Source organism: Aquila chrysaetos, chromosome 8 (assembly GCF_900496995.4).
Source record: "Aquila chrysaetos chrysaetos chromosome 8, bAquChr1.4, whole genome shotgun sequence".
Taxonomy (NCBI): domain Eukaryota; kingdom Metazoa; phylum Chordata; class Aves; order Accipitriformes; family Accipitridae; genus Aquila; species Aquila chrysaetos.
The window spans coordinates 2,606,895-2,619,867 of NC_044011.1; the positions used below are offsets into that span (position 1 = coordinate 2,606,895).

At 44.9% G+C, this 12,973-nt stretch overlaps 1 protein-coding gene across 1 annotated transcript in view; it reads right to left on the reverse strand.

Moving 5' to 3' along the window:
• Positions 1-12,548, reverse strand: part of SKAP1 (src kinase associated phosphoprotein 1) — a 158,207-nt gene extending 145,659 nt beyond the window's left edge. The window contains exons 1-2 of the mRNA XM_030023616.2: positions 12,472-12,548; positions 6,166-6,271 (exon numbers count right to left, since the gene is read on the reverse strand). Of these exons, the coding sequence (XP_029879476.1) occupies positions 6,166-6,271; positions 12,472-12,505 (140 nt within the window). The 5' untranslated portion in view covers positions 12,506-12,548. The remainder of the gene's footprint in view (positions 1-6,165; positions 6,272-12,471) is intronic.
• Between the last annotated feature and the right edge of the window lie 425 nt (positions 12,549-12,973).

Below are 12,973 nucleotides of genomic sequence, written 5' to 3' on the forward strand. Positions count from 1 at the left end.
AAATCAATGCTGTACAAGATTTCAAGCAGTAGAAAAAAGATGAAAATGGGATTGGGGAGCTCACCATTAGCAAAGTCAGTTACAAACCACTTCAAATGCATTTCTCAGTTAAACGTTACAGAAGCAGCAGCAGCAGCTATGCAAAGACTCTGGTTACACAATTTCAATCATTTACAGTCCTCAGGTTTCAGATTAACAATGCATTCACAAGGAAATGGATGGGGAAACAGGGGTAATTTTATCAGCTGGAATGGAAAATGATGCAAATTACTGAAAGGAGTCTAACCCAGAAGGCACCAAACTGCATTACTGGCAGAGTGAATGGCTACATTCACCCCAGGTATAAAAGCAGGTAGAATATGATAACAGCTGAATTGAATTTGTGCCCCTGCCACACCATATATTAATATAGGAGAATTCCTTCCTCAGCACTCCCCAAAAGCAGGGAAAAAAAAAAATCCCCTACTGAGATTACAGAATAAATTGGGAACATCCTAACAGAAACTTTACCAGACTTTAAAAAGAAATAATCACCACGGTCAGCATTAAACTTGACTGTTGAAAACTAAAGGAATGCCTGTGCTCACACACACCCGGGCGCAGATGTACTGGTGCAGGGTGGTGAGAGGCTTTAGATCTCCATTAACACCAGCTGGTGCAGTGCACACTTACATGTCCCCAAACCAGTGTCCCCACCCGCCCTGAGCAGGACCACATCCCCCCTGCACAAAGGAATAAAACTACTCATTTTTAGGATAGAAAATGCAAATCCAAAACCCGCTAAGTAATTCTGATGTGACAGGGGCTTGCTTTTCTTTTTTGCAGAACAAATCTGTATTTAATGGCCAAAGTAAGTGTGAATGAAATCCTGCTCAGCAAGATCGTTTCCTTGCTGAGCAAATAAATTTCAGCTCTCTGAAGAACATGAAGGAGGAGAACAGCACTTTGCCTAATTAAGGACAATGTGGTGAGGCTATAGTCCAGCCCTAGCATTAATGTGATGAACTCAATTATCTGCCCATCAGGTCATTCTTAAATTCCTTTTTATCTTGGTATCACACGTTATTCAGCATAATGAGTTTAATATTGGTAGGAATTACAGGCAGTGCATTTACACTAATGAAGCAAAATTACCCTGAAATTGCGTTTTCTTGCATTTCAATCTTAAGTTTAAAATAAGGTTGAAAATTGAAGTAATAAATGTAGTTAATATGGTTAGAAGTTTATTAAAACAGGCTAAACACACTGTTTTAGACAAAATTTTGCATGTATTTCCATTAGTGAATCTTTTACAATCCTGCTGTAATACCTTGCCACAGAAAGGATCAAGTTCAACCTGATAATTAGGCGAAGTTCCCCTGGTGTTGAAGTATCTACAGTTCAGCTACAACTGTAAACCAATAAAACCAGTAGCTTACTGGCTGGTGACAGCATGCATGAACCACATGCCATAACAGCTTGCCGAGATTTGTAGCACAACCCCAAGGATGCCCAAAGCAGAGGCAGTCGCTGCGTTGTCTTTACCCTTACACTTCTGTTTGGGGTCAAACCACCCTGTTTCAGTTCCAGCAGCAAATGCAGGATTTCTTATTGACAATAACGCGGTTGGGCCAGATGTGGCAAAGCACCCAGCAGAAACTAGGTGACGGTGTTACCTAAGTTTGCTCCCCAAAACCAAGTATTTCTGCAGCTCAGATTGAAACAGAGCATGGAAACATATACCCAGGCACTGGGAGCATCTCAGACCCCCTCTGTATTCTGCATCTCTGCACCAAGGGCGAGCGAGGTCTGAGCTCAGAGGCTGTATTTATTTTTCTGAATGTCAGTGTTACAAACAAGGCTCACAGTGGCAGAGCCCAGCCTCCGGCTGAAGATGCAGGACAGCTACGGTGTTTCACTAGACAATTAGACATTTAAACCTCACCCCAGGCTTACATTAGAGACCTAAAACACTCAACCAGGCAAGGAGCACACGTCTGCTGTCCAGGCTGGGAATCCAAACACGCTGCCAGCCACAGCACTCTTGCATTTTTGTACACTGCACGGAGGTACCAGCGTGGCAATATGGCAAGTGTGGAGGTCTGGGAAAGACATTGGCTTCTGCAGACTCTCCTTAGCAAGCCAGGACATCACCTGGAGATGTCTGATACGCGAGAAGTTTCATTGCAGAGTTAAAAGACCACGTGCAGACTCTTCCTCACTGGGAACACAGTATTAGTGTTGGGAATATTGGCATAAACTTTAAGGTGGGTTAGGCAACAAGGCAGTAAAATGAGGTTTGGGGCTTGTTATCCAGAGGAAGAGCCTGGTCAACACTGGAGCTCCTGCTGCTGGTAGGAATGTCAGGAAACGGTCCTGTGTATTAGTTATGAGTAGCAGGATTGGGCCTCAGGTTCACGCCGTTGTTTTTATCACAGCAGAGCAAATTGAAAGTAGAGTTTCAGTGTCTATTTTGGATTTCCTAGTGGGTGTATGCAAGAAACTCAACATTAATTAAGCCCCTTTCTCTTCATTTCTGCTTTGATATACAACAGGTCTGCCTTGCTCTCCTTTTAGCCCTATTACATTTCACCTCAGGGAAAAAAAAAAATTACTAAGAATTTGTTTCCATCAATGCAAACTTGCCTTCCAACAGGGAGTTTAAATGACTAGCTGACTCCAAGGAGATGGAGGAACTATTTATCTCCATATTTTTAAATAAATCCCATTCTCCCCATCTCACCCCCTGCCATTCTAACTGCTCTAGAAATGTCGAAATGCTGAGGTGAGGTCATTTAACAGCAAGAAGACTTTTTTTTTTGGTTACTGCTCTTGCCAAAGGACAAGAATGGGCTTGTGTTCCTGAGCAGAGTCATGTATCCGATTCATCCCAGGTGTCGGACATCTGCTGCTAGCTCTGCAGCTGGCTTTGTTAGGACACAAGAAACAGCAGCGAAGTTCCCAAGGAACAACTTGAAACAACCCTCGGCACCAACAGACCTAAAACAGAAGCAACTGACAACCTTTGGGGTTTCTGGAAGACAAGCAAAACCCTGCCCCGGCACCACATCCTCCCCCAAACCAAAACTGCTTTTTAAGCAAGCTTTATCCATTACAAACACTTTGTTTTTTCTGTTCAGGACTACAGCAGAGTCCTCAGCTGATGGTCAGGACACAGGTAACTGTACGTGCTACCATGCTGCGGGACCCTCATCCCTCACACAGATAATTCCTGGGGACCAAGGCTCCAGTTGTGTTCTGTGGCTTGTTTTCCTGGATGCCATGCAAAGCAGTAAGGGAAAGCAATTTTAAAAACAGATTATCAACAAAATCAAAGAGATTATTAGGAAAAAAATTGCCAAGGCAGGATTTACATATAAGGTATTAGAAAGTGGAATAGAATCCGAGTTAGTAGGGAGGGAAAAAAAGGAGAAAGATAAAGAGAGAACTGTTTCAACACAACAGTGCACTTTAAATAACCAAATGAATTCTGAAAGTAAAACAGTACAGGGACTCATAACTCAGCTGTATGGTGACAGCCTCCCCACAGCCACCACCTGCAACGCCTCTGACACGGCTCCTCGAGCAAAAACACCCCAGACTGCCTTGGAAAAAATTATAACCTGCAAACGCAATCCACTCCCTACCTACCGCACTTCTTGCGGCGAGACGGGAACAATATATCCTTCCAGGTAGCACATGGAGACATAAAGCCCAACCACTTGTTCACATTATAGTCATCAGTGAACCTCCTGGTGGGGGAATGTTATGAGGCCATGGGGAGAGCAGCGAAATAAAGACCTGACGGCCAAGTTACAGGAACAGTTATTGAGACCGGCTCAGGATAATCATACTAGATGAAGCTCTTCCCTTCCAGAGACACATGTGTCTCTCCCCAGTAGTTGAGCAGTTTACTTAGGTCCATTATGAACCCAAATAATGAAACCCTACACGGCGTGTTGTGTTTCACCCCGCAGAGGTGAAAGGCAGAGAGCGGGGCTGCTCGGGGGAAGGCAGGCGCTTCCTGAAGACGACGGCTGATGATTTCCTGAACACCCGCCGCAAAAGCCACAGGAAGCTCCCTGAAGAGACAAACCCGCGCCTCATCCCCAAGAGCAAGACCTGCTTAGATCCTTTCAAATAAAAGGATACAGTCATCGTTACAGTAATCTCCCACCACAAATCATTGCCTTAATGGCTCAGGTCAGAACAAGGACATTTGTATACTCTGTTCTTCTCACCCTTTCCAAATGCCACCGAGCAATAAAACACAAGTAGGAAATCGGCAGTGCCTGTAGTCTTTGCTCAAGGGTTTCACTTTCCCCTCCAGAAGTACCTGCAATTTATTTCAATAAGCAACATGACCGAGGCCCACATCTTAACTTGAGCATCCAGGAGGAATTTGCATATCACCTCTCCTCCTCCTGAGGCAAAGGCTGCTTCACCAAATTTCCTGGTTTTTTTGAGATGACTTTGTTGTAAAAGCTTTATCCCAAATCGTATTCTTAGGCTGAGAAAGAGCCAAGGCCAAGTTCTGCATCACAGCATCAGCGTTCAGCCCAGGACCCTAAAGGTTGCTCCTTCTCAAGCAAGTCACCAAAACCACACACAACCTCTGGGAAGCCAGAGGTCCACAGGACGATGGCCATAGCAGCATCTTTCCCCACCGCTCAAGCACCGTTCACAACTCTAACACCACATGAAGACAGACCACATACTTCAGGAAGCAAGAACAATCCAGTATTTCCAAGCTTGCCAGCTGCCTCACACATTCATCAGGTTCCATGCTATTTGGTTTTAATTCGTTAAAAACAGACATAGAGTTGCACTATATGAAGATAAAGAGTTGTCACTTTTAAAGCTGCATGCTCTTGGGACAGTTGAAAAAAAGCTTGACTTGATGTCTGAATACTTCAGGTTCAGACTTCTGCTTACTTAACTCTTCCTATCCAAGATCAATATCTGCCAAAGAGTGGGAATTTTTCAGAGAAACCACACCAACCTGTTAAAATTGTGCTATCAAGCCCTTTCTTCTGCAGTATTACAGGACACCGCTACACACATACACTATTCTTCCATTAGATATGCTACAGCCCCATTTTCCAAAGGCTTCCATCTTCTGCATTCAGCTTGTTTCAATTATTCAGGGCAACCCAGGCTGATAATTACACAGTCCCGAGTTGCTGAGTAAAACTGATGCTTAATTAGCCAGCAGGAAAGATCGATTAAGATACAGCAGGGCATCTTGCAAAGTTCTTCAGTGGGACTGCAGGGAATAGAGTCTGGCTGTGCCCTTCCGAAGGATAAAATTCTCCGCTTCTCAGGGACTCGACAGCAGTTTTATTTAAACTGGATGCTTAGATCAGTCAGCCACCCTCAGTTTTATTGTCAGGTCTTAACATCAAGTGACACAACTCATATCTTATAACTAGAGCACTAACAGCAAGCTCTGGATCACATTTCTAGCCAAAAATATAATGCAGCTGAGGCTGAAAGTTTTATTTAAGCCTCCAGCAACCTGTTTTCTGTTTATGTTCCTTGATTTTCCCCTAGCACAATAGAACAACTGTTGTTTGCTTCACTCATCCAAATGATGCAGCTCATGTTCTCATGCAGGACTTCAAACAGTCCTGAGGACATGAGATTTTGGAACCTGGGTCAGACCTGAATTTTAATTCAAGAAGTCCTCTTCATTCCTTTTTACTGTATCAAAGTCCAGGCAACACGTACTTAAGTTCAGGAGCCACTTGTGAAATAGATACTTTCAGCAGCAAGCCAGAAGCATGAATCTTTGCTCACTGTATTGATTTACCCACAAGCCTGAGTATCAAGCGATGGATTTTTTCCACAAAATGCTCTCTAGCACAAGGGAGAACAGGACGGGATCAGAGACCCACATGCAAAGAGCCGTACAGACACAGCCCAAGGCATAATTTTTTTTACTTTGAAACGCAAAACAAATTCCAAACACAAATAAAGACAACTTTGCAGACAACCGTAAAACTGGTTAAATAGGAGAGCATACAAACCAGTGTGCAGTGCATTCTCACATTATACCAAGCCCTTAATGTCCATTAACTTTCAAAGCATGGGCCAGTTGTTCAGCTAAAATACAGCATGTAGTACCCCAAGGCATGACACTATTCTGAAGCAATTTCATTAGAAAGTAATGCAGACAACACAAACCTGGCTTTGACTTGCTGGAAGTCAAAGAGAATTGCATCCCTCTGTTCCCTTGCTTTAGCACTCAAGTTTTCATTCTGCAGTCCATCCGCCAGGTAGCCTTCAGCATCTGGGAAAGAGAGAATTACAGGTTAAAACTCACAGGCAGAGAAACCTGATCTTGGCTAAAAAACCTAGACCTGGCTGTGCACTGGGAAGCCCTCGAGGCACTGTACAAGTCTGATCTAGAGATGCAAGTCAGTCTGAAGACTTCATTTGGAGAAGTTAAGACATTGAAGTGATTGCGGATAGAAGAGGATCTAAATATTGCATACGATTACAGAGCTTCTCTCTACTTGCAATGGTATAAGGCAAATAAGCAACTGCAAAGAAACCACCAAGCAGAAGAAAGGAAGAGGAAGGTGAAGTGAAACATGGATAAGTCTATAGGACCAAGTGCAATTCTACCCGCCTCTTTGCTGCCCCAAACCCTAAAAATCTGCTGCTGTGAAAGGTTTTTGGCATTAAGGACACAGAAGAAGTGGTTATCCCATTCAGAGGAGGATCCAAAGCATTTCTAAAACACCAGTGCAAGATATCCACTGACGCTTCAAGGAAACCCTAACCTGCAGTTTTCACAAGGATGATCTTTGTAAAGGACAAGCACTGAAAAACAGGTTGGTTGTGCACTAGCCTACAGGCACTTGTATCACAACATGGGTTCTCCTGCAAGGTTATTGCTGAAATACTACACCCTGTGCTTGCTCAACAGAGACAGCTAGACAAAAGTAAATATGGTATTCTCTCACCTGGAAACCACATCTATATGCAGAAATTTAACCTGAACTGGAAGATAATAGGATTAAGTGTCTTCTATTTGCATAAATATTTATGCTCTTTACAGAAACAGCAAAAAAAAAATCTCATAGAAAACAAAACAGTTCCAATCACACCTGCTCTGTATAGGAGAATATCATCCTTGTACTTCAGCGGCATTACTGCTAGTTTCCCCTAGCAGAGAAAGATTGGCTTCAAAGCTATGGTCTTGTACATCCACAGGCCTCTCCAACCTTTAACTCACACCCCATACTGTGACACTAATGTCAGTTTAATATCCTGCTTGCAAGACTTTCAACTCTTTCTGCTTCAGCTGCCAGTACAACAGCCAGCACTGTTTAGCACACCCCAGGAATCTGCACAGCTCCTTAAAAACAGCTCCTCCACCTGCAAGCACATCTCAAGATCAAAATGCCACAAGAGAAATTAATACCTTTTTCTGTTAAAATCATGAGCCCTCATTTCTTTTTGTTGCCTGCCCATGACATGCTCAAGAAAGGCTTAGAGCCTGGGGGGAGGGGAAAAAAAAAAAAAAAGAAAAAAAGGAGCTCTTTCAAGTGAAGAGCATAAGGAAGGACGTGGAATGGAACAAGGCTGATGCTTGGGCATGCCCCAGGAACAGGACCCTCTTCCCACCTCCTCTTCAGAGTGACAAAAGGGCAGGACTGGACTCTCCTCACAGCAGCCTGGGAAGGAGGAGTGAATCCAGATCATAACACTTGTCTCCATAGCAGTCCAGTTCTCCTTTCTGGATTTATTCAGCTGAAAGCACCAGTTTCCATGGGAGCGCTCACAAATAAGCACATTTCAGCCAAATGCAGACTCCTCCAGGTCCTCACTATCTCCTTCTTCTGCCTCCCTGCCTTTCCTCTACCAGGATGGCTCCTGACCCACAAGAAGCAGGTCCGAGCCAGCTATGCCTCGTACCTGCAGCCACCACTTCACAGCTGAGAAACAGAGCTTAGAGCCTGAGCACAGCACTGGGATATCAAAGCATCCTAGAACAGCCCCTGTGACACGGGGATGCACAGTTGCCACATCTCCGCAGATGGGCAGTAACACTAATTCACAGCATCACTCTCAAACCCACACCCACATCCAGCAGCAGTTGTGGGAGCTCCAGGAGCACAGAGGTGTAAGGCCAAAATGCCTATTAATATCAATTCACTGCTAGTAATTTAGCCCTAGGTGGCCTGCCTGGGATAACACAAAGGCTTTGCCAGAGCAGCTGAGTGAAGCTTTTTAAATCCCAGACCAATCCTGTAATCCTTAAGCTAAATTTCATGTTCAGGACATCCCTGTGCCGTTTTAATTGTACATCCAAGATATAGTACCAGCTTATGACAGGCCTAACGATGCCAAGGCTTACATCACTTACAAATTACGTAGAAAGTACCCAAGTACATACATCTAAGCACAAATAATATATCTTGCTCTGAGGTGCTTACTGCTTAAGAACAGATGAGGCTAAGGTGACAATTTATTATATACAAACCAGCATAAAAACAGCACAGTAGAAATGGGTCAGCAAGAGAAACTACGTACAGGCTGTATTTCCACAGTGAAAGAGAACAAGCAAGAAAAACAAACGGCTCCCAGAACTTGTGCAAATATCAGTTGCATCCCTCTGTCATTTTTAAGCGCAGATTAGCTCCATGAGTATGTGATTAGCTCTAATATGGTATTTACTTACTGGGATGTCAGCACAGATCAGCTGCTGGATAAGTTATAGTAGAACTAGGGTCACTTCTGCAAACCAGGCAGAGCCCCTTTCAGAGCCAGCCACTATGTTTATAGCACCAGGAAATGAAAAAGAAAGCCTAACCATAAACTCTCAAAGTGGATCAGGAAGAGCAATATGTAAGCAGCTCTAGAGTAAATCACCCTAATGTTAGTTTTACTGCTTGTCAGTAACATTATATTCTTGATGTTTATAGATTGCTCTCTGCGATCCACTCTGAAAGTTTACAGGACTCTCCTTTTCATTTCCTGCAGCTAAAAAGGTAAGAGGGGGGGGGAAAAATAGTTGAGATTTCATCAAGTGTTTCAGGGGAGTTTCTAGAGGCAATTGCAGTTATCCACTTTAATCCTGGAGGAGATGCACAGCATCATAAGAATTATGTCACAACCACTGAAGTCCAGGGAGTAAATAACCTTTTAATGGCAGCACTAAATTCTAGGAGTTAATCAGCACTCAATGAGCAGAGCTGAAAGGTATTAAGATGCCATGTGTATTCTCTCCATGCACACACAGACACATTCACTTTATTTTTGCTCTTTTCTACTCCTCTGCCATCAGAAGGCCGCCAACAGAAATCCTACACTCCATCCCCAGAGGGACTAGTCCCACAGAATCACAACATTTTAGCTATGCAAGATAATGCTGAGCCAACCAGGCTGCTCCAACACTTATTTGATGCTTCACACAATCCCTCCTGCAGTTTATCACCCCAGCTGGCTGGGAAAAATTCGTTTAAAAAAGTTCAGGACACCTATCAACACAGAGAGTGCAGATACCTTGAGCTTCCCTGAGACTGCATTAATATTTCCAGGATGCATCCCAAGACAGGCAGGGATTTGGAAGGCTAGTTTTATCATCCCATCCCACTTGTCAAAATAAAGCCATGAACTATTGCACACAGTGTTTCTCGACTTTTCTGCAAGCTCAAGGAAGGATGGTTTAATTGTGAAACAACATTTTTCAGACGAGCTTTCCTGCTTTTGGGGGGCTGAGTCAGAGAAAACCTTGAGAATTGAAGCAATCTTCATCCATCCTCCTGCAATGGACTGAACAGGACTTCTCCCCTCTGCAATGGGCAACAGGGGAACCGAGAACAGCTTCCAAGTCTCAACTCCAAATTCCCTGATATTTAAATTCCAGAGCTACTCGCCATGCTACGTCAATGCTGACTGTGCCTTATTAGCCCTCACAAAACAGAGCATTTTATTGTTTATTTTTAAAACAGCATTGGGGCTGCTTGCCTTGCAATTAGCAGCTACCAGCTTTGTTAGGCTGTGCAGGTGCAGTCACAGTCTCCCAGTGCAGCACCTGCTCTGTCCTTCCCGTTGCCCAAACTCCAGCAAGAAAATGGCTTTCTAGACCTACCGTCTGAAATGAAGAGGATCAAGCAAGGCAGGCAAAGGGAAGATAATCAGACTGCCACTGCTTCTACTAACAAAACCAGAAGCCCTGCGTTTGTCAGAGATATATCATGTTTTTTAGAACCACTGTTTCAGCCTTCAGAAGAAATTTGTGCTGAACAAACATGAAATACCCTTAAGCAAAAGTAGTTTTAAGAGGGACCTGACTGAACCAAAAGTGAAACTCTGTGCAGTTAACTGACAACACAGTGTTAATGAAACTTGGATTGCTTATTTGCAAGGTGGAACTTAAAGTAATACAATTGTTGCAACCACATCTACTCATAAACAGAAAACAACAAGCCTTCATAAGTGTTGCAGGATTGCAATGTAGAGAAAATAGCCATATTGTGTTGGCTTTCAACCACTGCAACCTCAGAGAGATCTTATGTGATAACAGCATAACTGTTACGAGCAAGCCATTGACTACCTGCTTTTGTACATCATGTAAACAGTCCTGCACTATGGACCAAACTTTAATATAAGGAAGCGAATGTTATTGCTTGTACATCAGTACATGTTTCCTCCTCCATTTGTAATTTTTATTTTAAATGCAAGAATTCTTACGGCAACGCAGTTTGCAATCACTGTAATAGCATAAACACCTTCATTTCCAGCCTGCATAGCTAGAAACCTCCTCAGCCACTGGAAGGCCTCAAGACCGTATAGATTGTTAAGACACAGCAAGTTTGATACAGAGGTATGTGACATGCAATTAATCTCCATTCATAGCCTGCTATACCTGTCAGCAAATAAAGGCTGTGCTTTAGAAGGAGATCTGAAGCCTTCAATTAAAAACAGTCAGCTAACAAGAAAATAATCTAAGTTAAAGGAAGGTGGCAGGTGCAGAAATGAGTTGTTTACAAAAGTGTCAGCACTGAACAATAAAGTGCTGCACATCAAAAACCTGAAAGGGTGAACTTCACTGAAGCCCCCATGATTAAAAAACAGAGGAGAAAATTTACACCTACATCTGGGGGAAGACACAAAGCATTTGGAAGAGAGCTTTGACAGGCTCGGAGGCTGCACACTCTCTCGCTCAGATTGACAGATCCCAGGGCTGGAAGTTCTCCCTCGTCTCGGAGGGGAAGGGACGAGCGCTCCGTGCTGCCGGGAGCCATCGCAACAGGAAATAAAAAAAGGTCACAAAGCCTTGCAAGCAACCAGGGCCAGCCCCAAACGCAACCGCTCCGAGCGGCGAGATGCTAACGACTCCTTCCCCACCACCCACCCACATCTGCGACAGCAGGATGTGTCGGTAACGCGCACACGTATCGTTCAGCAATGGGCTAACGCCATCGCCCCAGTTTGCGATGCTGCTGCTGAAGCGTTATTTATGGGCAGGTTATAACGTGGGCACTCCTGCACGGCGCTTCTCTGACCAAGCCTTTGCCTACGACACCATGGGGTCAGCAACGGTTGCAAGGGTCCGTACAGAACTCGTTTATGTTTGTGAAGCGTATTTTGATAGAAGACTTTAGCATGGTTTCTGCTTGGCTGACCCACCACTTCAATGAATAGAGGTGTAACAGTTCAAGTCTTTGAAGAAATCCAGGAAAAACAGCTTCAGAAGCCTCCCACCTGCCATCTTACAAACACAGAAGTAAATGTCGTCAGCTCTCAGCACAGCTCATTCACTCCAGTGCTGAGACCTTGGGTGGTAACATTCAAATTATCAAGCAGAAGAGCGTCTTAAAGCCAGCAGTGCTCTACCTCCATTTTCAATGGGGTTGAAGCTTTCTCGAGGATGCACTCCCACTGAGCGAGCTTGCTCACTGCACCCCCAGCGCGACATACACCACTTGCACAACATCTAAAGCTGGGAGACACCGCTATCACAGCCACAACAAAAGCCTGCTGAGGGCTCACTGCAGCACACGAGCTTCTTCTACCCTTCGTACCCACTCCCTTGTCTCACCCTAGTGATGCTCACCAGTGGACCCACTCAATACCTTAACTGAAAGCACTCAGTGGGGTCATCTTTTGACCATACCAGAAGACACCCATCGATCTTGCATGCACTCTCTTCCCCTTACACAGAGTCTGGAGCCACCAGAGAGCTTCCCCACCCCTAACACAGGCACGGACCCACTTGCCAGCTCCTGAGCAATGCAAGGACAGCCCCAAACACACCAAGACAGGCAGCCACATCCCCTACACTCTTGCTGGGGTTAGAGACAGGGAAGGCATATATAACCTGAAAACCCTGAAACCATCAGCTCCCGCAGTCCTTCCACTCCCCTCTCAGGCTCAGCACAGCGAGGTGCAAAAAACTTTTCGGGTTCTTCCCCTGCAACCACAACAGATTTCCCCCATTAAGCAGAAAGAGAGCAAGGAGAAATTCATGGTTACCTTCCAGAAGCCTCTGAATCTCCTCTGGGATCATGATACCTGCCACCTCCTTTCCACAAGAGTCAAACCTGCTGCTACAGCTCCTGTCCCTCAGGGGCAGGGACAAAAGAAGCAGGGAGGGCGGGGACACCCCAAAAAAGGTAGGAGGAACTGCTGGGCTCCCCTTAGATGCCTCCTCCTCTTACAGCCCCAGCCAGCTCAACCTACCTCCTTGCAGGCAGCCAGGATGCCCAGCTCCCCTGGATGCTGAGCACCTCCACGCTCCTGAGAACCAGAGCTCCAGCCAACAAACTGCAAAAATACCCGACCCCACCCCAGCAAGAGCGCAGCTGAACCTGTGCTCCTGCATTAGCATTTTAATCAGGTGGCACTTAGGCGTGCATCTCCTTGATTATCACACAACTCAGTGCACCTGCTGGCAGAGCAGACCCAGGAGCTCTGTGAGGCTGGGTGGCTATTGATTTAACCTCCTGTGCCCGTTCCTAGCTCAACAGGAGTTGGG